General features: G+C 36.2%; 1 protein-coding gene across 5 annotated transcripts in view; it reads left to right on the top strand.

The window, feature by feature from the left end:
• LOC127218457 (probable ubiquitin carboxyl-terminal hydrolase FAF-X) overlaps positions 1–26,750 on the top strand; it is a 103,566-nt gene that overhangs the window by 52,068 nt on the left and 24,748 nt on the right. For 4 of the 5 annotated variants that reach the window (XM_051179484.1, XM_051179482.1, XM_051179483.1 and 1 more), the window contains exons 18-31: positions 213–424; positions 2,923–3,163; positions 3,859–4,008; positions 4,457–4,577; positions 9,068–9,198; positions 9,414–9,692; positions 12,230–12,355; positions 13,877–14,002; positions 15,292–15,458; positions 17,859–17,967; positions 18,175–18,321; positions 19,354–19,500; positions 20,130–20,352; positions 23,348–23,568. In XM_051179484.1, the coding sequence (XP_051035441.1) occupies positions 213–424; positions 2,923–3,163; positions 3,859–4,008; positions 4,457–4,577; positions 9,068–9,198; positions 9,414–9,692; positions 12,230–12,355; positions 13,877–14,002; positions 15,292–15,458; positions 17,859–17,967; positions 18,175–18,321; positions 19,354–19,500; positions 20,130–20,352; positions 23,348–23,568 (2,400 nt within the window). Of the gene's footprint in view, positions 1–212; positions 425–2,922; positions 3,164–3,858; positions 4,009–4,456; positions 4,578–9,067; positions 9,203–9,413; positions 9,693–12,229; positions 12,356–13,876; positions 14,003–15,291; positions 15,459–17,858; positions 17,968–18,174; positions 18,322–19,353; positions 19,501–20,129; positions 20,353–23,347; positions 23,569–26,750 lie in introns of all 5 variants that reach the window. The other variant, XM_051179481.1, reaches the window with a different exon arrangement.

Below are 26,750 nucleotides of genomic sequence, written 5' to 3'. Positions count from 1 at the left end.
ACATTGAAATGGTTGGATTTTGAATGTTTATTATATTGAAGTAGTAAACACTGTTTTTCATAACCAGTATCATAATTCTCTAAATTTCTTTACCTCATTTGTCCTTAACTTATTTGACATCAGCTTCCTTTTAAAACAGTAGACTATCTGTTTAGAGCAACATTGTTAGGTATCCTTATCTTAGTCTTTTATTTGTCCCATTATATTTGTAGGTGGTGATCCACGAAGACTTCATTCAGTCTTGCTTTGATCGTTTGAAAGCCTCTTATGACACTTTGTGTGTTTTGGATGGTGACAAAGACAGTATTAATTGTGCAAGACAGGAAGCTGTTCGAATGGTTCGAGTATTAACTGTTCTAAGAGAATATATAAATGAATGTGACAGCGATTATCATGAAGAAAGAACAATTTTGCCTATGTCAAGGTATGTGAATAACTGATCAATGAATTAATTTTTAGTTACTTGGTATTTCCCTAACCATTCCTTTGTTGTTGTTGTTGTTGTTGTTGCTGTTTTATGTGTACAAGGAAAAGAAGAGATTTATCTTCTTGAAAATGTGTCTTGCCGTTTAAAAACATAAATATCTTATGGAAACATTTGCTTATTATTATGGTAGAATAGTTTATTAGAGAAGAAAGCACCCCCAATAGAGGAAGTAGGTCAGAGCTTATATGGCTTTCTAAAAAAAAAATGTGGGATTATTTGTTTCTTTTAAACATAATTTTTACTGTGTAGCACATTATTTTTTGTGTGGTGGGCATACACATGCCATGGTTTGAATGTGGAGATCAGAGGATCATTTGAAGGATTCAATTCTTTGCCTTTTAACCATTTGGGTCCCTTGTATCCCAGGAACCAAACTTGGATCCTCAAGTTTGGTAGCAAGTCCCTTTACATGCTGAGAGACCTCATAGGCCCCAAATTTCAATATAATTATGTGTTATATACACATGTATGTGTATAGATGCACCCACCATCCTCACTCATGGAAGTCAGGGGTATACTTTGGATGTTCTGTTTGTCACTTTCTGTCTTACTATATTCCCTTCAGACGAGGTCTCTCACTGAACCTGGAGCTAGACTGGCAACAAGCCCCTAAATCCTGTCTTTGCCACCCACATTTTTAGAGTTACAAGTGATTCTAACTCTAATGTAGGTGCTAGGGATTTGAGCTTGGATCCTCTTGGTACTTGTACATACAGCAAAACTCTTAAGCACTGAGGTGTCCCTTTAGCCTCAGTTTGTTTTTAATAATTTCATGTACATTGGTGTATTATCTACTACAAGTATGTATGTGTGAGGATGTCAGGTCCCCTGGAGCTGGAGTTTATAGACAGTTGTGAGCTGCCATGTGGGTGCTGGGAATTGAACCTAGGTCCTCTGATAGAAAAACCTGTGCTCTTTACTGCTGAGCCATCTCTCTAAGCTCTAGCCTCAGTTTTTTATACTTGTTTATACTGTTAAAACGTTATAGCCTGGCTGTTAGCCCAATCAATGTTTAGGAGCCATAGGCAGGGGAGTTTGCGACTGACTTACCCTGGTCAATATAATGAGTTGTAGACCAACGAAGGCTCTATAATGAGATTCTTTCTTTTTAAAAAAAGAGGGGGGGGGAGAACATAATGCATAGTTTCTTTTCTCTTTTAATTTTCTATGTATGAGTGTTTGCCTACATATATGTATGTGTTCATGGGCATGCCTTGGAGGTAAGAAACAAGCATTAGATCCCCTGGGACTAGAGTTACATACACTTGAACCCTGTGAGATGAGCTGTCATTCAGGTACTAGAAACCTAACCTGGTTCTTCTGCTTCCTGTTTCAAACAAACAGCAACAAAATAGGATACTCAGATTAAAAAGTAATTGGAATGAATTCTTTTGTTGTTTGTTTTGTTTTCGTTTTTCGAGACAAGGTTTCTCTGTATTGCTTTGGAGCCTGTCTTGGAACTTGCTCTGTATACCAGGCTGGCCTCAAACTCACAGAGATCTACCTGCCTCTGCCTCTGCAGTGGTGGGATCAAGGGCATGGGCCACCACCACCCAAGCCTATTGTAATGAATTCTTAAAAACTGACTTGTCAGGTAACCAATATAGTCAAGAAATAACATTCAAATACTCTAATAATATTTCTTTATAGATTTTGCCATTTAGTAATTCAAATGATATTAATATAAAACTGTTCCTTGATGAATATAATTCCCCTACTTGGTATCATACAGTCAAGATAATATGCCAACATATTGTAGTTTCGACATGAGTTGATGTTAAAGTTTTGGGGGTCAATTCTGGATGGTGGTGTGTGCCTTTCATCCCAGAATTCAGGCAGAAGACAGCAGATCTCTGAGTTGAGGGCAATTTGGTATACATAGCAAGTTCAGGCCAGCCAGAGCTATATATACAGTGAGACGCTGTCTCATAAATGAATAAAAATTCAGGCAAAATGAGTTACAGCTTTTTTTGTTGGGGCTCTTAAATCTTACCTTTCACATTTATAAGTAGCAATTATTAGTGAGTTAGACTTTATAAGCATAAAAAGAACATTGAAGTATTTCTGTTTGTATTTTAATTTTGGAGGCTGGTTGGACAGAGTTACTCTGAGTGTTCATCCTGGCCCTAAACTTGTAATAATACTTCTACTTCAGCAGTGGCTAGATTACTACAATGAGGCACCATATCTGACATTCGTACAAGTTTCTTATAGGTCAGTATATCATTTTATGCAGACATGGTAAAAGTAATAACAATGGAATGTTTTGTATATTGTAGTGTTTATTAAATAATTGTTAATTTTCAGGTCACTAAAAAGTCTTCACTTCTGTTGAATAAGAAAATATTCATTGTTAAATTTCCATCTTTATTTTCTTGGCACCTAAATTTGGAAATCTACTGAATATGATATTTTCCATTTCTTTTCCCCACCAGAGCTTTCCGTGGTAAACACCTCTCTTTTATAGTTCGATTTCCAAACCAGGGCAGACAAGTAGATGACTTGGAGGTCTGGTCTCATACAAATGATACAATTGGTTCAGTTCGACGATGTATTCTCAATCGCATTAAAGCTAATGTAGCTCATACAAAAATTGAACTCTTTGTGGGTGGTGAGCTAATTGATCCTGGAGATGACAGAAAGTTGATTGGACAATTAAACCTAAAAGATAAATCAGTAAGTATATATAGTTACAAAAGAAAACATTTTAATAGAACTTCAGCCTGTATTTCATTATCAAATAATTTGTTATGTTAGATGTTAGGGTTATAACACTAACTCAAACAAACACTGGGATAATATGCCAGGTAGTGATGGTGCACACCTTTAATCCCGGCACTCAGGGAGGCAGAGGCAGGTGGAACTCTGTGAGTTTGAGACCAGCCTGGTCTACAGAATGAGTTCCAGGATAGTCTCCAAAGCCATAGAGAAACCCTGTCTCGAACACCCCCCCCCCCCAAAAAAAAAGCATTGGGATACTTACAATATATCAGAACAAGTGGTTATAATGAGAGCACTTTTTAAATATACTTTTTGAAAATATTGACATCTAGTTTTTATTTGTTTTATGTATATGAGTGTTTTACATACATGTATGTCTGTGTATCATTTGTGTGCCTGGTGCCCTTGAAATTCAGAAGAGAGGACATTAGATCCCCTGGAACTGGAGTTACAGACAGTTGTGAACTGCTATGTGGGTGCTGGGAATTAAACCCAGGTTCCTGCACAAGTAGACAGGCAACTATTCAGATCCAGCATCTATAGTTTTTTGATTCAGTTATTGGCATATCACTAGGTTCCAAGTTTTCTGTTTTCTGTGTTTTTTTTTTTTATTATTTCTTGTCTTTGATTCTAGTATGTATCATTTTCAGCTAATTACGGCCAAACTTACACAAATAAGTTCCAATATGCCTTCAAGTCCTGATAGCTCTTCTGATTCCTCAACTGGATCTCCTGGAAACCATGGTAATCATTACAGTGATGGCCCTAATCCAGAAGTAGAAAGCTGTTTGCCTGGAGTGGTAAGTAGATTCAGTTGTACAAGCCATTGTGTGCTACAATTACTCAATAGGCAAGTACAAAAAAAGGGTTTGTTGTTGTCATTTTTTTTTGTTGTTGTTGTTGCTGTTGAGGAAATTTGTATGTGGCTATAATCTTTGTCAGTACCACCAGCCATTTGAGTGTAAGAGTAAACTGGTTAGGAATTTAGTAGTGGCATGGTAGCAGTATTGCTATGTCCAGAGACATCTTAAGTTATATGCAGGTGAGAAAAAATAGTTTAATAAAACAATAGAAAGCTATCACAATTGTGGCTTAGATGATGTATCAGGTCTGCATCATGAAGAATTTGTAAATGTAAGATAAGGAAGAAAAACAGGAGCAAACTATGGCGATTTTAAACTTAATGGAGAGCTTTTTGAAGCCAAGGTATAATTTACAGGTGAATATTCTGTGTGTTTTATATTCTAGATTATGTCACTTCATCCCAGATACATCTCTTTCCTTTGGCAAGTTGCAGACTTAGGGAGCAGCCTAAATATGCCACCTCTTAGAGATGGAGCAAGAGTGCTTATGAAACTTATGCCGCCAGGTAAGATGTTTTCAATATTGACATAATGCATGCTCACCAATAAACATTGTATATTAACTTTTTCCCTGAAGAACTGGGATTAAAGGTGTACACCAGGGTTTGTCTGTATTGCTTTGGAGCTCGTTCTCGAACTTGCTCTACTGTAGACCAGGCTGGCTTCGAACTCACAGAGATTCTCCTGTCTCTGCCTCCAAAGTGCTGGGATTAAAGGCTTGTGCCACATTCTTTTTCTTTGAAAAATATTCAGTTAAGTTTGTGTTTGGTGTGCACTTGTTTATGCACATGTGACATGGGCACACAAGTAGAAATCAGAGGATAACTTGAAGGAGTTTGTTCTCTCCTTCTACACTATACTGATTGATTACTGTGTAGGTGAAAACTTAATTCTCACATCTTCCCAGTATTTACTTAAACTCATGTTCAACATTTTCAAGATTATGAAAAAAAAAATCATTCTTTAAATTATGGATGAATTTTTGTTTTTTCTCTGTACCTGTCATTAATTGTTCACACATACATTTGAAGAATTTCTCAAAATGTGTTTTCATTTTCTAACATGGTTTGTCTATCAGACTATGTGGAGTTCAAATAGAACACTAATAAAAAGAATCTGAACATCCCAATAAAATACCTGAGTGTGACTGAGGCTGCTTGAAGAAAGTTAAAAGGCATGTATATAACCAGTAGAGAGTAAGAGCTGGCTTGATAGTAATGAAGATGGCATGGGTAGAATGCCATTTATTTAAGATAGGTACAAAAGTAAGTAAATCCACCATTAATGAGGGTAGTCTTGTCATAGTCCACTTTCTATGTTGATAGTGAATTGCAGATACTCACTCTTCAGTTTTCCTTAAAGAAATGATCCGTTTTCTCCTAAGGCTATAAGGGTTTTGCTAGCTTGTTTTTGTTACTGAAAATAGCCTGTCTTGTGGTCAATGGTAGCTGTGGATCTCTGTGAGTTCGAGGCCATCCTGTTCTGCAGATTGAATTCCAGGACAACCAGAGTGGTCACATAGAGAAACCCTGTCTCAACAAAGAAGAAGAAGAAGAAGAAGAAGAAGAAGAAGAAGAAGAAGAAGAAGAAGAAGAAGAAGAAAATAATATATATCCCTTCGTATTGGCTACACTTTCAAACGTTTATTCTCTGTGCTAATCTGACTTGTATTTGCCATGTGATTATAGAAGTACATTATTAACAAAAGATTATTTCAGTAGATTTTATTTTTTTCTTCAGTTTACAGTGTTCATTACTTTTAATTCCTTTACTACTCTTGATCGTAACTAAAAAGCAGAGATAAATTAGTTGAGTTCCTTTAAAAAGAAAATTAAAACCTTTTTATAACTGAAATAAAATTTAACTCAGAAAAAAACAATTTTCTCCATTGGATTGTTGCTGAGTGTATATTAACTATGGTAAGCCCCTTGTTGGCCAACACAAAATGAACCCATGTGTTTTGGTTAGGGACATGGGAGAAGTTGGAAAAATAGAATCAAAACATATGCTAGGTTTTTGGTTAGTTTAGTTTTATCACACAGGGTTTTTCTCTATATCCCTTGGCTGTCCTAGAAGTAAGTGTATAGACCAGACTGACCTTAAATTCAACAGAGATCTGACCACCCCTGCCTCCCAAGTGCTGGGATTAAAGGTGTGCTCTACCACTGCCTGGCTAAAATATATTGTATTGAAAACAATATCAAAAATCTCCAAAATTGAATGACATTTACTATAGTAGTTCTGTGTGGTCTTTCTGTCCTTTGAGTGTATAAATTGTAACTAGTTTTGTTCATTTCCTCTACACCTTGGATAATTTATTGACAGCTCTACAGTGTTGGCTTCCTCTGGTTTTCACACTGTTAGGTCAATATGTCATAATTGGTCCACATAATTTTTGAAGCTATTTTGTGCTTCTCTTAAGCCTTGAGTCTTGTTTTCTAAAGTAAACACCAACTTCTAAAGTAAGTACCTTATTGTCCTTCTCATCTTGCTTTCTGCTTACACAAATTCACATAATAGATTACCAGAGTTGACTCCTCAATTCAGTTTAGTCTTTACCTGTCAATGACAGTTTTTACTTTATGTGTGCAGATTCAACATGATTTAACATTTAAAGGTTGCTTTTTCTTCCCTGCTTACAAACTCAAAATCTAAGTTTGGACCTGTAACGAGTACGGTTTTTTTGCCTGCCGCCGCTGGTCTTGACCCGCCGCCACGCTGCCAGCCCCAAATAATACACAGAGACTCTGTATTAGATATTATACTGTTGGCCAGTTACTAGTTTCTTATCGGCTAGCTCTGTCTTAATTATTAACCCATTTCTGCTGATCTATGTAAGATTTATAAGCCTAATGACCTGAATTCCATCCCCAGAACACAAATCAAAATGGAAGTGAGTTAAACTGATTCCAAAAAATTGCACTCACATGAACACACACACACTTGATTGGCTTTAGCGTCTAAATTTGAAACAGCCAACATTTGTTTAAAGTATGTATTGCTTTACCAAGCAGAATGAATTTGCATTTCCTAAGATCTATGTTCTTAACAGAATTTAATGTAAAGAATAGTAAAGAATATTTTTAAATGTGCTAAAGTATTGTAAGCTTTTCATATTTCTCTCTCATTTTTTGAGATAGGGTCTTAACTATGTAGGTTTTGCTAGCCTGTAATTCACAGAGATTCACCTGCTTCTGCCTCCTAAGAACTTGGATTAAAAGCAACCACCATCATGTTTGGCTGAATTTACCTTTTAAATGCATTGTTATAATTATATAATTTGTTGTATTTGGGTATTCTTTTAAAAAGACTCTTGTTGGGGCAGGGATTAACCTAGGGTAGAAATTTACAGGCTGCAGACAGGTATAGTTGGGAGCCTGCTCACATTTCAGAATTGTTCAGAAAAGCATAAGTTTTCCTTTATTATTCTAAACATGCTTTCCTTAACACTTGGGCTTTCTTAATCTTTCTCTAAGGCTTCTTTCTCTGCCATATGGCTTCTTCTTTACCACATGCCTGACTTCCATGCCAGCTTAAATTGCATGACTTTTTTTCTTCATTTGCCTCCTCCAGGTAACTGCTGAGGTTTTTTATAGCTTGGCATTCCTGAGGTTATTATTTTAAATCTCTTAAGAAAATTGTCTTTCTTGTCTTTCGCCGGGCATTGATGGCATATATTTTTAATCCCAGCACTTGGGAGGCAGAGACAGGCAGATCTCTGTGAGTTCCAGGCCAGCCTGGTCTACAGTGTGAGTTCCAGAATAGGCTCCAAAGCAATACAGGAAAGCCCTATCTCAAAAAAAAAAAAAAAAAAAAAAAACAAGAAAAAAAGAAAAAAAATTAAAAAGAAAAAAAATTAAGTTGTCTTTCTTCCAAAAAATAAGTACATGACCCAAAACCATAGCCATCTATTGATGGATAGATTATGGTGGATTAATTTTTTCTATCTGTATTTTATAATAAGCTTATAATCAGGGACCTAAAATTATTTAGAACTAGAATGGCCACAAGCAATCCTGTTTCAGACTTCTCAGATAGATAAACTGTAAGTCAACAGCATTAAATGATTTGTTTAGCATTCATTGCTTCTTTTTAAGTTTTTTTGTGACAGGGTGTTACTGTGTATGTCTGGTTGGCTTTACTTGCTATGCAGACTAGGCTGACCTTGAACTCATTGGCCTATGACTGCCTCCTAAGTGTACCACCACACTTGACCTTAAACTTTTTTTTTTTTCTTAACATTTGTTGCATTTATGTATTCATTTTTTTATGTAACTACCACAGTGTTTATGTGGAGGTCAGAGGATAAGCTCAGAAATTTAGTTTTCTCTTTCTACCATGTGAGTTTTAGGAATTGAACTTAGGTTATCCATCGCTTTGGTGGCAAGGACGTTTACCTACTGAATCAACTAGATTGAGCTCATTTCTTCCCTCCTATTTTTTTTTTTTCCATCCTACACTCAAGGTTTTTTGGTTATTTATTTGTTTTGTTTGTTTGAGACAAGAGTATCACTGTATGGCTCTAGCTGTCCTCAAACTCTGATCTGACTGCCTCTGTACTGAGATTAAAGGTATGCACCATGGTGCCAGACTCCTATTGTTGTTGTCTTCTCTTTTTCATCTTCTTCAGTCATGTCACTTAGTGAAACAAACTAGATAATATGTAATGTCATAAGACAAGCAATAAATTTGGAGGTAAGGACTGTTGCTGTTATTTATGCTGCCTTTGGATATGTTCTTTAAAAATGGTCTTCCTGCAGCTTATTAATTGGAGACTCCTGGATGTTGAGTGATTGAAACTCCCTGGTTGATGTTTGTCTCTCATTTGTTTGCTTTTAAATCAAGTCAGATACGGCTCTATATTATAGAAGTTTAACTGAATGTGTAGTTCAACTGAATTGTTTGATGTTCCATGCTCTTTAAAATGTTAGAAATGATGTAGATGTGAATTGTTTTATTTCAGACTATGCTCCCCCCCCCTTGCTCTTCCTTACAGATAGTACAACGATAGAAAAATTAAGAGCTATTTGTTTGGACCATGCCAAACTTGGAGAAAGCAGCCTTAGTCCGTCTCTTGACTCACTTTTCTTTGGTCCTTCTGCCTCACAAGTGCTATACCTAACAGAGGTTGGTTTTTTTTTTTTTTTTTTTTTTTTTCCCCATTACGAATTTGATTCCTGTTCTTTAAATTTGATCTTTGATGTGTTATTGTGAAGGATGTGGATAAGAGTATTAGATGTTTAGAAATGGTCAAGAATGTCTTAGTAGTCTTTAAAATTGATGTTGTGTTTTAAATCCGTTTTAATATAATCCTTCTCCCTCTTCCCCTTATTTATTTTCAGGTAGTCTATGCATTGTTAATGCCTGCTGGTGCACCTCTGGCTGATGATTCCTCTGATTTTCAGTTTCATTTCTTGAAAAGTGGTGGTCTACCCCTTGTCCTGAGTATGCTAACCAGAAATAACTTCCTGCCAAATGCAGATATGGAAACTCGAAGGGGTGCCTACCTCAATGCTCTTAAAATAGCCAAACTTTTACTAACTGCCATTGGCTATGGCCACGTTCGGGCTGTGGCAGAAGCTTGTCAGCCAGGTGTAGAAGGCGTGAATCCCATGACATCGGTAATATACAGATTTTTAATCTCTGATAGTAGATAGATAGTAATTTTTAAGGTTAAATTTCTCAGCATTTCAAAAATTCAACTGACTCAGCATTGAAATCATCTTTCCAGTGGGTATCTTGTTAGTAGGGATTTTCATTTATTAGACTTTATTTGTATTAGAAGTACACAGGTTCTTTACTGGCTTTACTACTACTAATTTTAGAGGACAGTTTCTTCCGTTCCTTTCTGACCACTTGAGTTTTACTTGACTCTCACGATAAACCTTAAAAAAAAAAAAAAAAAAAAAAAAAAAAGCCCACATAAATGAATTTCTAACTTAAGCCAAGCAGAGAAGATACCAGTGGTATTGACTTGTGATTGAGTTAACCTTTTACCAGTTTTCTTTTTATTAACTCCTTGTCATTCTATTCTGTCTTTGCTTGGATGGCATCTTTGATCCATTTTGGTGAAGTTCTCAAGATATGTTAGAGCTCGATTCCTAGTTAAAGGTCAAACTCTGAATTTTAATTGTTAATAATAGTTACTAAATTATTGCTAGAAGACAAATGCCTTTGGGGGATAGAGTTAAGAGGATTGTTAAATATGCAAGGCCAGCCTGGGCTACCAAAAGAGTTCCTCTCTACAAAACTCTCAAGGAGTTTTTTTGTTTGTTTTTCTTAAAGAAATTGCTTAGGTTATAATTGGGGAGGAATGGGATGTTGGTGATGATTTTTTTATGTTTGATAATACTGTGATATTTAAAGGAAGAACCTTTTTATTTCTGAAACCATTTCCAAAGTAATTTATAAGTGAACTATTTTTTGTTTTATTTATTTATTTTTGTTGGTTTGGTTTTGTGGGATTTCTTCTATTCTTTTTTTGTTGTTGTTGGTTTTTGTTTTATTTTGTTTGTTTTTGAAACATGGTTTCTCTGTGTGGTCCTGGCTGTCCTGGAAAGTGCTCTGTAGACCAGGCTGGCCTCAAACTCAGACATTTACCTTCCTCTGCAGCTCTGCAGGTGTGTGCCACTCACTACCACCTAGCTATGCATGAAGTTTTATGATATCCAAGATTTGCCTAACAGTAATCCTAGCGTAAGGAGCAATGGAATGAAATTGAGAGGGAGTTGATAAGTAAAAATATCCCCCAGTAGTGGATAACTCCACTGTTACAATAAGCCATTCCAGCCGAATTAAAGTTCAGGTTTTAATCTGAGCAAAGCATTCCCAGGTGGTCCTAGGGGAAGAGGAGAACCCACAAGGTGAAGCCTGTGGGCCAGATCTTAAATACCCTCCGGAGGTATAACAGCTGCTTGGCAGGCTTTTTTGGGCAAGGTCTGGACAGGGCCGCTCAAGGGGAAATCCCCCAACAGAAGTTATTAAGTAATTGACAATAGTTTAAGCAGAATAATGAGCACCTTGGAAATAAATTGTATTATTCTGACCACTTTCATTCACATGTCAAAATATTTCTGTTAAGGCAGCCAGGTATTTAGAAAGCTAAGTCAATAGCTAGTTCAAGGCCATATTAGGCTACATGGTATCTGTAAAAGATTAAAAAAAGAGGGGCTAGAGATGGCTCAGCGTTAAGGCTGCTCTTATAGAGGTCCTGAGTTTTTTATTCCTAGCAATGACATATGGGTCAAAACCATCCACAATGACATCTGGTTCCCTCTTCTGGCCTGCAGGTATACATGCAGACAGTTCACTATATGCAATAAATAAATCTTTTTTTAAAAAGACATTTAAAATAAAATGACTAAAATTATGTATGTATATGTGCAGGCAGTTTGTGTGTGTGTGTGTGTGTGTGTGTGTGTGTGTGTGTGTGTGTGTATACACATTATAGATATATAAATCAAAGAAATTCTTATTGGTTTAAAAGGAAAGACAGGTTCTTGTCAGGTGTGGTATTCTTACCTGTAATTCCAGCACATAGAATGAGGAAAGCCAAGAATTTAGAGACCCTGGGCTGTAATTGAGATAAAAATAGATTCTTACTTTAATCCATGATGTATAATGAAGTATACAATACACACAAAAACCAATAGCATTCTTCCTTTTCTATCTTTTCTATAATACTTAGAGAATATGACATTTGCCAGTTGTAAGTACTGTGAGAATTTGAAAAATTTAGGGATATCTTAAACACAGTACATAAGAAGACAGAATTACTCAGCTCTTTCATCAGTTTCTCCTTGATTGTGTTAGTTTTAGTTTTTTTATAGTCTAATTTTTCTCATTTTTGAAGTAGAATTTGGTAACTGGAGATTATGAGCAGGGTCTGTCCAAAAGGTGCACTTGTAAAAAAAAAAAAAAATATGTCATGGTTTACTGCATTTTTAAATGAGGTTAGATTTGATCTGTTCTTAGATTAATCTAGAATAAGGAGTTGTAGAGAAATTTGTGCTACTTGGATGCCATATGGCAGGGTTGAGTGCTTTATGTCTGAATGTAAAAAGAAAATATTTTAAGGGAATGTTGATGAGTACAAATGTTTGGGTCAAGTTATATACAGAATACTCAAATAAAATGCTTAACTTTTTTTCTCCCCCAGGTCAACCAAGTAACTCATGATCAAGCAGTGGTGCTACAAAGTGCCCTTCAGAGCATTCCTAACCCATCATCTGAATGCATGCTTAGAAATGTGTCCGTTCGTCTTGCTCAGCAAATTTCCGATGAGGTTAGTATTGTTAAAGAGGTGTGTGTGTGTGGATACACACATGTATATGTCATAAGTGTTATTACACAAGATTATATTGATATAAATATGTATTATGCTTATTTTATAGTATATAATTTTATGTAGTAACACTTGATGGCGTATGTTTTATATGTCATAAATATTACTGTACACATTTTTCATTTTTATTATATGTGTTTTGCCTGCATGTATGTCCGTATACAACTTGGATACCTTGATGCCCTTAGAGGCAAGAAAAGGGGATATTTTGATTACCTAGAGTTAGTACTATAAATGGTTCTCAGCTCCCATTTAGACGCTGGGAATTGAGCCAATCTGGAAAAGCAGCCAATGCTCCTAACACTGAGCCATCTCTACAACCCCAAATCACCTTTTTTAAAAATTCACTCATCTTACTGATTCATTCTAGATAATGTTTTCCTAATGTCAACTTAATATTATTAGTGCATTATTTTTTACTTTTTTAATATAATAAACAGTATTCTTTCAAAGTATATATTCGATACATTTTTACATACATATACATACAAACATTACACAGAATATTTTTTATGTACTATTGCAACTCAAATCAAATCCAGGGTTTCAAACCTATATTCCTAAAACAGGATATTTCTGTAATTCTAAAGCTTTTTTTTTTTTTTTTTTTTTTTTTTTTTTTTGCAGTGCTTTCCTCCCAGACTCTAGTCCCAGTAATTTTTTTGTTTTGGTTTTGTCCCTATAAAAAAAGAGGGATTTTGTTTTGTTTTGTTTCTTTTTGTATTTTGAGACAGGGTTTTTGTGTTTAACAGCCCTAGTTGCCCTGGAACTTGCTTTGTAGACCAGGGTGGACTCACTCACAAGAGTTCCTCTTGCCTCTGCCTCCTGAATGCTGAGATTAAAGGTGTGCACCATAATGCCCTGATAACAGTTTTCATTTTCCTGAATTTTCAGTTGGATGTGTGCCTATAATCCCAACACTTAGGAGGCTGAAGCAGAAGGATAACAAATAGAAGACCGGCAAGCAAGATCAGATCACAAAAAATAAATTTAAAATACAAGTTAATAATAGCTTTGTAAATTATTAATGTTCTAAGGCTCCATAATTCATTCCTTTTTGTTAAATAATATCCCCTTATAAGCCAGTTGGAGTGACACATGCCTTTAGTCCCAGCACTTGAGAGGCAAAGGCAGGTAGATCTCTGAATTTTAGGCCAGCCTTGTGTACATAGTTATTTCTAAAACAACCAGAGCTACATAGACTATCTCAAAACAAACACACACAATATGCATACACTCTGAAATACATCTTTTTTATGTAAAATAAACTTAACATGTCCTATTATGAATATGCCATACTTTGTTTATATTCAGGAAAATATACTTGTCCCCCCCTTTTAGATATGAATAAAAATGCCATATTCTCCTGTAGTAAACACCTGGGAGTGCAATGGTTGTCATTTTCATGGTAATCAACACTAATAGCCTTAACAACAGTTTTAATTAATCATTATTTTATAGGCTTCAAGATATATGCCTGATATTTGTGTAATTAGAGCTATACAAAAAATTATTTGGACATCAGGATGTGGAGGGTTACAGCTGGTATTCAGCCCAAATGAAGAAATCACAAAAATTTATGAGAAGGTAAGAATTGTAAGAGAAATATATTCCTTATATAAAATTGAATGTTAGTGAATTGTGCATATTACTACACTGCACTATGTTCATTTTTAAATATCCAGTCACTTGCAGCTATAGTTGAATATTTATTTTGAAAAAAAGAATTTAATCCTGCTGTGATGCTGCTTTAAAATTAAAAGGGAAATTTTTCTGTTTTCACAAAAGTCAGGATATCTCAAATAATTTGTTTTTTCTCATTTCTTTTGATTTTTTTAAAATATCTTTAAGTCCTATATAATTAGGGTTCTGTCATGTATACCTATCCCCTTGGATACTGCTGGATTCTTAGGGTTTTTGTTTTGCTTTTAGTTTTATTTACTCTTTTGTGTGTATGAGTATTTTGCCTACATGCATGTATGTGTACCGTGAATGTCTGGTCCACTCAGAGGTCAGAAAAGGGTGTTGAATACCTTAGCATTGGAGTTACTGACAGTTGAAAGCCACCATGTAAATGCTGTAAATTGAGCCTGGTTCCTTTATAAGAGCAACAGTGCTCTTAACTTTTGAGTCAGTCAACTCTCCAGCCCACACTGCTACATTCTTAAGAAAAACTTGAGTAGTATGGACTCCCTTGTTCAGTAGAACTTCTCTTTATATCAAACACTCATTGTCCTTATTACTATTTCTGTGTTCCCATATTATCTGTTTGGTATAGTCCTCAGTATTCATTCAGCAAAATAGTTGAAAGCCTAATTAAATAAAATCATAGCATATTTGGGATTAGGAAAATTTTAAACCCATACTGAGCAATTGTCCAAGGATATTGATTTTTAATAAATTAGCACAATGGAAAAAGCTAGATATTGGATCTGTTTTAATATACTGTGGTTCATGGAGGAAGGAATGGTTGTGGTTCAAAAGTACATAATTCAGAAGATCTGTGGGAGCTTCTTATTTATTATAAAGTGGTTAATGATATATATGCTCAGTATATACCTTTTGGATCTTGACAAAATATTGACATTAGACTTCATTTTCTGTTTTAGTTGCTTCCAAACTATTTACAAAAAAATCTCAAGAGATAAGGTTAAAGAGAAGGACCATGTAGTTTAACTGAGTTGGTGAATTTTAAGCACTTTCTAAATTAATTTACAAATAATTAGATTTCTTTATTGTACTTTTTAAGCAAAATCTGTTTTGGTTGTTTCTTCCCTTGTTCTCTTTGTTCCCAAGCCCCCAGGTAGGAGTCTTCCCTATTACACTTTCATGTTACATAGAGTTTAAGTAATTTGTTCCCAATTATAATTTTACAGACCAATGCAGGCAATGAGCCAGACCTGGAAGATGAGCAGGTTTGCTGTGAAGCATTGGAAGTTATGACATTGTGTTTCGCCTTGATTCCAACAGCCTTAGATGCTCTAAGTAAAGAAAAAGCTTGGCAGACATTCATTATTGACTTACTGTTGCACTGTCACAGCAAGTAAGTTTCTTTTTAATTTTTTTCATTTAACAATATTTGACCTAACCTAAATTTGTTAGCTTTAGTATGCAAAATTGGATAGGCTATTGGCTCTCTGTCTTGTATTCCTAGATGCCAACTGTTAATATGAAATTTAAAAGAGGAACTTACAAATTTCATACTAGAATAAAGATGAATTACTTTTAGTAAATCTCTTGTTTTTTTTTTTTTTCTTTTATCTCAAGAGCATTTAATCAGTATCGGTAATGTTTCAAGTTGCTTTTTATACAAGTCATTTCAGCTTTAAGGTGTTCAAATTTGGTTTCCATTCATTTATATCAATCTTAACCTGATATTCATATGTAAGGTAATTATAAAAACTAATTAGGCCAGGTCTAGTGGCACACATCTTTAATCCCAGCACTCTGGAGGCAGAAGCATGGATACCTTTGTGAGTTTGAGTCTTGGTTGCTCTATATATCAAGTTCCAGGACAACCAGGGATATATAGTGAGGCCATTTCTCAAAAAACTAATTGATGTCGCGATTATATGTTATTGGGTCAGGTTCAACTGACTACACAATAATGTGATATAGTGGAGTATCAAGGGAGAATGTACTGATCAGAAATGAACATTGAGTAATTTTCTTGAACACAGCCAGTCTGGCCAATTAAACTTTTTCAGCCTGGCAGTGGTGGTGCATGCCTTTAATCATAGTATTCAGAAAGAGGCAGGCAGTTCTCTATAAGTTCAATCAAGGCCAGCCTTATCAGGACTACTCGGAGAAACTCTGTCTTTTAAAAGAAAAAGAAAGAGAAACTCTTTCATGGCATCCAGACAAATGAAGAACAAGGAAAGCTTGCTGTGTCTCTTTGAGAAAACTTTACCATAGTTGAACTCTGTACATTGAAAAGGAGAATAGAATGAGTCATTCTACTTCCTTTTAATAATGCATTTGGGTACTGGTGGTGAGGGAGGAAAGATAAGTCAGTACTTTCAATGAGGTCAAACCTGGAGGCAGCAAATTTGATTTTCTTTACAAAATCCTTCAATTAGTGAGTTTTCCATGTTTAGGCTAAAGAGAATTTAGTGTAATAGACTTCCTGCTTTTTCTCATGATAAAGCTCCCACTGTTTATAAATTAAAAATACTTTGTCCTTCTCACTTTTATTTGTGTATAGGTGGGTAGCCAGGTTTTTGTGGTACTATGGTTGAAACCCAGAGTCTTGAGGGTGATAGGGAAGCATTGTCAACCACTGAGCTATATCCACAGTCCCCATTAAACCCCTCTCTTTCTGAAACTTAGAGATAATCAGGCAAAGTACTGTAGGAAGCACTTCATCTCATTTTTCTTAAGTTATTTGCACCAAGATTAGAACACTTGTGAGATTCAGATGTCCAGCTTGCTTGTTTATTTATTCATTCATTCATATTTTCCCACTTTTTAATATAGGGTAAGTCTCTCTTAGGTACCTAATACACGTCATTCTCATTTTGAAGTTTTTGAGACTTTGCCTAGACTTTATCACTTGAGCATTCCCTAATTCAAAACTCCCTAATTCAAAAATTAAGGGCCCCAATCTGAAATTTTTATTGTCATTGATTTAATTGTAACAGTGTTTTTAGTTTTTTTCAAGACAGAGTTTCTCTGTGTAGCCCTGGCTGTCCCTAGAACTATCTATGTAGACCAGGCTGGCCTCACAGAGATGTGCCTGCCTCTGCCTCCCAAGTGCTGAGATTAAAGACATGAGCCACCACCACCCAGCTGTAACTGGTTATTGGACAAATACTCTGTCTCAACTCATTGAGGTTCAGAGATGTCTCTGTGCCCTAGGAACATTTATTATAAGTTTATATAGTATGTAAACCTTGGTGACACCAAAGATTGATCCATAATGGTTAGATAAAATTCCCATAATGTCATTAGTTTCCTTAGAGGACATACTGTATAAATATAGTGATTCTTTGTCCTTAGAGAATATAAAAATCACCTGAAAGATTTATTAGCACATTCTTGGCCAAGCCTACTACCGTTTCTCATCAGATCTGAAAATTGGCATTTCTAACATGTTTCCAGGTGATAGTGATATTGCGCATTTGGGGGCCATGTTTTTGGTTTCAGTACTCTATACTACCTGCAACAATATCCTTTCTGTGATAACATAATTCCCACTGACCCCTTCTAAAATGCAATTGAACAAAAATTATTTGTAAGGAAAGGCAGGTGGTAGACATTTTAAGGCTTACTATTGAGCGTTTTCTATCTATAAGAGTTTATAGCCTGTTTAGAGGAAGGTTAGAAGGCATCCCTCAAACTCTTTAGTAACATTGTTTGGCCTTAGCCTTGGATATGTAGTGGTAAACTCATGACTTCTTAAGTAGATGTTACTTTATGTTCTTAATTTCAATCTTCATTTCAGAACTGTTCGTCAAGTAGCACAAGAGCAATTCTTCCTAATGTGCACCAGATGTTGCATGGGACACAGGCCTCTACTTTTCTTCATTACTCTGCTCTTTACTGTTTTGGGGGTAAGACATTCAAAAATGTGTTTAGCAGTGTAATTAATTCCATCAATAAGAATATTCAGGAATTTGTGAATTTAGCTTGTATCAATTAGTATTAATTAAGGCAATCTGTGCTTAATCAGTAAAATATAAGTTAACTTGGAGTTTTTGGGAGAAAAAAAATCTACCCATGTACATAATGATTCATTATACTGTATTTTATCATTTCAGAGCACAGCCAGAGAGAGGGCTAAACATTCAGGCGACTACTTTACTCTTTTAAGGCACCTTCTTAATTATGCTTACAACAGTAATATTAATGTACCCAATGCTGAAGTTCTTCTCAATAATGAAATTGATTGGCTTAAAAGAATTAGGGTAAGTCACAGTTAATACTATGTTTGTTTATATCATTGTTAAATAATGCTCAGAGGTTAAGAGCACTAGCTGTTCTTCCAGAGGTCCTGAGTTCAACCATATGGTGGCTCACAACCATCTGTAATGACATCTGATGCCCTCTGCATGATGGCCTGAGGGCATACATGCAGACAGACCACTGTATATACATGATAAATAAATGAAACCTTAAAAAATAAATGGTTCATAGTTTAGAACATTTTGGTGAAGTGAATGAATAAACTCCAAACTTAAAGGGAACCAAAGAACATACATTGTGTTGTTGGGTTGTGCTTTACAGAATGAATGCATTACTACTTCCTGACAATGTGAGTTTAAGATTAGAATACAGCCGGGAAATGGTGGCACGTGCCTTCAATCCTAGGCAGAGGCAGAGGCAGAGGCAGGCAGATCTCTGTGAGTTTGAAGCTAGCCTCATCTACGGAGCAAGTTTAAGGCAGGCTCCAGAGCTACATAGAGAAACCCTGTCTTGAAAACCCAAAAAAAGAAAGAAAAGAAAATGTTGGTGCCCCCTCCCCGAAGTAGTCAGATACACTAATTTTGATTATAAGTCTTTGAAGACTTGTATAAAGGCTTATTTCTCGGGAGATCTATACTTTTCAGTTACTATAATATGATATCTCAACAAAGGAAGGGCCATCACAGAAGTAGCCGACCTATCATTGAAACTGAAGAACCAGAGGCCAAAACTCAAAGTCAACAAACACCTCCTTCTAGTAACTAATGTTTTTCCTCCAGCAAGATTCCACATCCTGAAGGTTTCTCAAATGTCCTAAACAGCACTACTAGCTGGGGACCTTATTGGAGACATTTCACACCCAAATTGCAATAGATTTTAGACTTTAAAAATTAGCATTTCTTCTATAAGTCCATAAAGAAATTTCAAGATAATTTTAACTTGCTTGACTTGAAAGGTTTAGAATAATCTCATATTCTTGCTTTCTTATTTGAATTCCTCCATTTCATAAGTTTACTTTTTTTTTCCTTTGGTAGGATGATGTTAAAAGAACAGGTGAAACAGGTATTGAAGAGACAATCTTGGAAGGACACCTTGGGGTTACAAAAGAGCTACTGGCTTTTCAAACTCCTGAGAAAAAGTTTCATATTGGTTGTGAAAAGGGAGGTGCTAATCTCATTAAAGTAAGTTCTGTGTTCTTGATTTTAAAATATATATCCTACCCTTATTATTGTATTGATAGTTGTAGGTCTTTGGTGTAATAGCGTTACATTTTATAAAATCTACCTTTTGAGGCTGGAGCGATTAAGAGCAAATTAAAGTAAATGTAAAATAGAACTAGACACTAGGATCTCTTGAGTTGACGTTCAGGCAGTGCTACATAGATTCTGAGTAAGTGTAAAATATAAATTTTTAGGTGCTAGAGCAATTCTGTCTTAATACCTAAAAATAAATAATAAAAAATGTGGTGTGTGGGTAAATAGTTTTTAAAATTGGGCTATTTCTTTTTTTACTAGAAACTCCACTATAAGTTTTCTGTGGTGTAAGGAAGTCTGAAGTAATCAATTACTTTCTTAAAAGATAAATTTTGGCCAGGCAGTAGTGGTGAACCCCTTTAATACCCACACTTGGGAGGCAGAGGCAGCAGATCTGAATTTGAAGCCAGCCTGGTTTATAGAGCGAGTTCCAGTATAGCCAAGGCTATACTGAGAAACCCTGTCTTGAAAAACCAAAATAATAATTTTCCCCTTTACAGAATATGTCATTGATAATATGTATCCTTTCTCTCGGTTTTTTTTTTTTTTTTTTTTAGGAATTAATCGATGATTTCATCTTTCCTGCATCCAATGTTTACCTGCAATATATGAGAAATGGAGAGCTCCCAGCTGAACAGGCTATTCCTGTCTGTGGTTCACCAGCAACGATTAATGCTGGTTTTGAGTTACTTGTAGCATTAGCTGTTGGCTGTGTGAGGAACCTCAAACAGATAGTAGATTCTTTGACTGAAATGTATTACATTGGTACAGCAATAACTAGTAAGTACTTTAAAACATAATCTTCTGGTGATGATTCTGTTTTAAATTCTGTTTCCTCTCTTTTTATAAACATCCTGAAATCATATTTTTGTTAGTAACTACTCTAAGATTTTTACCAATTACATATGGGAGCATAAGTGGTGGTACAAGTGCACGTATTTGATAAATGTCATCTTTGAAATATGAAATATAACCTATCTCCCTTATAGTCAAGTAGCCACAGTAAATGCAACCAAAACTTAAATCTCATGACTCAGAAAACCTTTCAGGTCCTCATAAAGAAGTGACTTCATGTTTTGTTTTTGTTGTTTTGTTTTTCCAGACAGGGTTTCTCTGTATAACCTTGTCTGTCCTGGAACTTTCTTTGTAGCCCAGACTGGCCTCAGTTCATAGAGATCTAGCTGCCTCTGCCTCTGCCTCCTGATTATAGGGATAAAAGGGTGTGTGCCATCACACCCATCAGAATTCATGGGTTTTTGTTGTTTTGTTATTGATGTTTTTAAGGCTCTATGTAGCCCTAGTTGTCTGCAAACGGGTAAGAGATCTGCCTTCTTCTGCCTCTTAAGTGGCTGGGGTAAAAAGCATGCTCCTTCACATGAATATCCTCAGCTCTATATAAATCCTTGAAAAGTCTAAAAAATGATTTTATTATATTGTATTTTAGAATACAAATTTTACTGTTAAACAGACTTTAAAATTAGAATTAGCTGTTAAAAATATGAGGTAAAATTATTTTAGCCTAATAAAGAGGAGTTTTCCTCTTGAGGTAATACATTTACGTGTTAAATTTAAGTACAAATTGTATATGGCAATACACAGCTAAAATCCCAGTATCTAGAAGGATTGCTGTGAGTTTGAAGCTAACATGTTTATATTAGTTCCTTTTCTTTTTAAAGATTTATTTATTTATATTACATACAGTTTTCTGCCTGCATGTATGCCTACAAGCCAGAAGAGTGTAATGAGAATTAATAAAAACTCGGTCGGTAGAGCATGACACTCTTAATCTCAGAGTCATGAGTTTGGGCCCCATGTTGGGTGCCAATGTGTAACACAAATTAATGAAAGAACCGGAGACCCATATTTGGGTTCAAACTTCAAACTACTAGCAGAGAGGCAAGACCACTGGCCCCTAGCTTCTTACCTCTACCTCAGACTTAATAGGCTGATCCTGTCTCCCCAAGTTCTCACCAAGCCTCAGACTATAACCTCTCCTCAGCATGGCTGGAATACCTCCTAGACCTTGCTTCTGTATTGGGTACTTCCTAATGCTGTGATTAAAGGTGTGAGCTATAATTCTCTTTTAGACTAATAGACTCTGTGTAGATCTGGGTGGCCTTGGACCCACAGAGATCTACCTCTTAAATCTGAGTACTGGGATTAAAGGTGTGTGCCTGACTTCTTTAGCTTTTGGCTGACTTTACTGTCTGAATCCTCAGACAAACTTTACTAAATCTTAATAATATATCACTACAGAAGCAGGTACCAGATCTCATAACAGATGTTTGTGAGCCACCATGTGGTTGCTGGGAATTGAACTCAGGACCTCTGGAAGAGCAGCCAGTGCTCTTCTTAACCACGGAACAAACCAACACTCCAGCCCGTATTAGTTACTTTTCTATTACTGTGATAAAACACAATGAGCAAGGCAACCTATAGAAAGAAGGTAGGGTTTATTTGGGCTAACATTTTCAGAGCGATAAAAGTCTGTCATGATCTCAGCAAGAAAGCATGGCAGCAGGCAGCTCACATCCTGGACCTGCAAGCATAACTTTTGCTTGTACATAACTTTTGAAGCCTCAGAGCCTGCCCCCAACATATTCCTCTAATGATGCCACAACTAAACTTAACCCAAACAGTGCCACAAATTGGGGACAAAGTTCATATGCTCAAACCATGAGGTCCACATCATTCAAAAGGATCATACTGACCCGCATAGTAAATTCCAGAACGCCCAGGTCTGCATATCCAGGCTCTTTCTCTAAAATAAACATCATAAAAGCAAACAAATGCTACAGAAAGTCTACACTGAAAAATACATTTCTGTTTCCCTGGGCATTTTTTGATAATCATAATTATCATCATTCATGTATTTTCTGTATGTTCTGGTCTTCTTAGTCTTCACTTTGTGTTCCACTTATAGCTGCCATTATTCCTTGTCCAACACAAAGTGTTGTACCTATTCATTTATTGGTTGTACACTTTTCACTTTAGCATTTGTCATTTTACTATCCCCATAGAAAATGATATTTATATTGTTTCCCTGACAGAATGTTAAGTATGTAGATCTACCAATCTCACAAAATTTTATATCCACCATCTGGTTTGCTTCTCAAAGTAGCACTGTGTGGATATAAGTGGAGATAGTTTTAACTATATTTGCAGGTGTCGGGGCTAGGACATAACCCCTGACTTTTTAAGGTTGTTGAAAAACAAAACATGAATTAATAAATTTCATTAAAGCTGAGCAAACTACCATTTGTTGTTAGATATAAACTATTAAGTTTATAATGGGGTGGAAAGATGGCTCAGTTAGTTGTGTACCATCTTATGTAAATATATTAGAGATTGCCATAGAAGCAATACCAGATTAAAAATAATGGGAGGTTGTTGGAATCAAAAGATGTGGCTCAGTTGGTATAAAGCAGTGGCTTTGATTCCCCAGTACTACATAAACTAGGCATGGTGGTACATACTTGTAATGCCATCACTTTGGTTTGGTGGTAAAAGCAGGAGAATCTTAAGTTCAAGATCTCCCCAGTTACACTGATAGATCCAGGCCAGTCTGGCTACATGAGACCCTATCTCAGAAACAAATAAATAGGGTTTTAGATTGGTAGATGAAGGAACATACAGTGATACCAGTTTTAGTGGAGAAATGCCAAATGAGGGTGTTTCCTTCAGTGGCTGCCCAGGTAGTAGTGTTACTGTTTTGTCAGCTTGAAAAGGACAAAATGGTTTGTTTATGCTCATGCTATATAACTTTATTTTTTAGCTTGTGAAGCACTTACTGAGTGGGAATACCTGCCACCTGTTGGACCCCGCCCACCAAAAGGATTTGTGGGGCTGAAAAATGCCGGTGCTACTTGTTACATGAATTCTGTAATTCAGCAGCTCTATATGATTCCCTCCATCAGGAATGGTATTCTTGCAATTGAAGGCACAGGTAGTGATGTAGATGATGATATGTCTGGGGATGAGAAGCAGGACAATGAGGTAAATTTTACTATTATTACTTGTGTTTTCTGTTTTTGAAATTCTGATACCATTCTCCCAATGGCTACTGGGGGAGGGGTGGTGTGTGTGTAGTATAGTCACCAATTAGTTTCCATAGGAGATTGGTTCAGGATCCCCTTCCAGATCCCACCCACTACCTCAGAATATCAAAATCCACCAACATGCAAGTAGTCTGAATAGAACCTACACAAATCCTTTTATATGTTTTAGGTCATTTGTAGATTATATATAATACATTGTCAGTGCTGTATACTTGTATTACATAGAAAGTAATAATTTCTAAAAGTCTGTACATGTTTGGTACAGAATCAGTTTTTCTTCCAATATTTACCATCATGAATCCACATATAATGTCAGTGGCTATGAAGAGCTAATTGTTTTATATTTTCCTTCCTCAGACTATTAAAAAACTATGTGTGAAAGTTGGTATGGCCTCTCCCACTTGAACTACTACGTAGTGGAGTATGTCTCCAATACAAAAATTAGAGTATCCATCTTTTTTATGTAATGTTTGATAGGAGTTGAACCTTGACTAGTTAAATCATCAATGGCCAATTTTTTGTGTTTTTTCAACCATGTTGGATGAAGAACTGTCTTAGGCCACACAACTTAAAAATGTGTTCACTTTTTCCCATTTTCATTTTCATGATTTTTGTTTTGAGATACTCCTGCTATGCTGTTCCAGCTAGCCTCTAAAAGGTTTCCAGCTTTAGTTTTACAGATACAGATTGTAGTGAATACTACCACACTAGGCTATGTTTTAATACTTTTATCTGGATTGCTTGCTTTTGGTTATATGTCACACACATACCCTCAGTCATACCTCTACCTACTTATAAACAAAACTCTTCTATGCTTCAAGTGCTGTTTATATGATCTTGTGGCAAAGTTTAAGCTGCCTATAAAGTAGCCAAAGCAGAATAAAGCCTTAAGTGATAGCTACAGGTAAAACTTTATAATTACAATGCAGCTTTTCAAAGAAGAGAATGTGGCAGTACTAAAGTTAGGTCATGTCAGTACCTACCATATGTGCCTTTGTTTTTAATTATTTTAGCTATCCCTATGTGTAGTGTTAGTGGGAACTGAAGTGAGAAGCCCAAGTATAGTATTTTCATTGTAAATATTTTCAGATATTTCTTCCTTACTTCCCTTCACTCAGCAAAAGGGGATATTTACATCCAAACCTGGTTAGGACCTATATATTATCTATTCTTATATCAAAGGTCAAACACAAGATGTTCACTAAACTATACATTTTCCTCAGTAGCTCTTGTGATTTTGAACATTGCTAATCTTCATGTTATATCTTGTACCACTATTTGTTTGCTTTTTTCTGCTTTTTTTTTTTTAACTTTTTCCCTTTATTTAAATTTGAAGCAAGGTTGTTTTACATTCAATCCCAGTTCCCTCACCTTCCCATCCTTCCCTATCACCATCACCAAACCCCAGTCCATCCCCTTTCTGCTCCCCAGGGAGGGTGAGGCCTTCCATGGGGAGTCTTGAAAGTCTGTCATCTTATTTAAGGAAAGACCTAGGCCCTCCACCATGTGTCTAGGTTGAGAAAGTATCCCTCTATGTGGGATGGGCTCCCAAAGTCCATTCATATACTAGGGATAAATACTGATCCATTACTAGAGGCCCCATAGACTGCTCAGTCCTCCTAATTAACACCCACATTCAGGGGGTCTGGGTTGGTCCCATGCTGGTTTCCTAGCTATCAGATTGGAGTCCGTGAGCTCCCCCTTGTTCAGGCCAGCTGATTCTATGGGTTTCTCCAGCCTGGTCTTGACCAGGCTTTCTTTGCTCATCACTCTTCCCTGTCTGCAACTGGATTCCAGGAGTTCAGCTCAGTGTTTAGCTGTGGGTATCTACTTTTGTTTCCATCGGCTACTAGATGAAGGATCTAGGATGGCATATAAGGTAGTCTTCAATCTCATTATAGAGGAAGGGCATTAAAGTAAACTCTTCACTATTGCATAGATTGTTAGTTGGGTTCATCCTTGTAGATCTCTGGGCATTTCTCTAGTGCCAGATTTCTCCTTAACTCTATAATAGCTCCCTCTATTATCTTTCCTTGTTCTCTCTCCTCTATTCTTTCCCTGTCTCAGTCTTCCTGTTCCCTCATGCCTATCTCTCCCTTCCACTTCTCCCCTTTTTTTTCTCCTAACTTCCTCTCCCCTCCCTCCATGCTCCCAATGTGCAGGGGAGATCTTGTCCCTTTCCCCTTCTCCAGGGAACCATGTATGTCTCTCTTAGGGTCCTCCTTGTTTCCTACCTTTTCTGGCTTTAGGATCTGGCTATGTTGCCCAGATTGCCTATTATTATTCCCGTGTTGAGCTCAAGTGATCTGCACCTAGCTGTGACTTCAGTCCAAGGATTTAAAACACACCTGATCGCCGGGGGTTGGTGGTACACGCCTTTAATCTCAGAGCTCAAGAGGCAGAGGCAGGTGGATCTCTGTAAGTTTGAGTCTAGCCTGGTCTACAGAACAAGTTCCAGGACAGCCTCCAATGCAATACAGAGAAACCCTGTCTCAAAAAACAAAAAACCACACACACACACACCTGATCTTAACCATGTACATTGTACAGTTAAATAGTATTAAGTACACTTATGATTGTATATAATTTTTACCATATCCAAAACTATTTTTAATCTTAGAACCCATTAAAGAACTCCCAACCTTGATAACAGCCCTTGACAACCACTTTTTTTCCTATCTATGAATTTGAATCATACAGTATTTTCCCTTCTGTGACTGATGAGGTTTGCTGTTTTTGAAAACAATACAGACTTAACCAGAACTTGTGAACTTCCTCCTGCCAGCTTGATAATACTTCACTGGCTGTATGTAGCACTTTGTATTTTTTCATATGTCATAGACACTTAAATTGTTCCTTCATTTTTGCGACTGCTACTATGAACATGAATGGATTCACAGAAATCTCTTAGACCTGCTTTTAGTTCTTAGCATAATAGTATTCTAGTTGAGTTTAAGGTAGAACATCTTTGAAGAAAAATTCCTTAAATTTTTATTGTTTTTAATTTTTTTTTTTTTTTAAGCAGGGTCTCATTATATGTAGTTCGGGCTGGCCTGCAACTTGCTATGTAGACCAGATTTACCTCATATTCAAAGAAATCTGCCTATTTTTTGTCTCCTA

The sequence above is a fragment of the Phodopus roborovskii genome, unplaced genomic scaffold (genome assembly GCF_943737965.1).
Source record: "Phodopus roborovskii unplaced genomic scaffold, PHOROB, whole genome shotgun sequence".
In the NCBI taxonomy this organism is placed as follows: domain Eukaryota; kingdom Metazoa; phylum Chordata; class Mammalia; order Rodentia; family Cricetidae; genus Phodopus; species Phodopus roborovskii.
The sequence above is the reverse complement of the archived record's forward strand: the minus strand, read 5'-3'. Positions and strand labels throughout refer to the sequence as shown.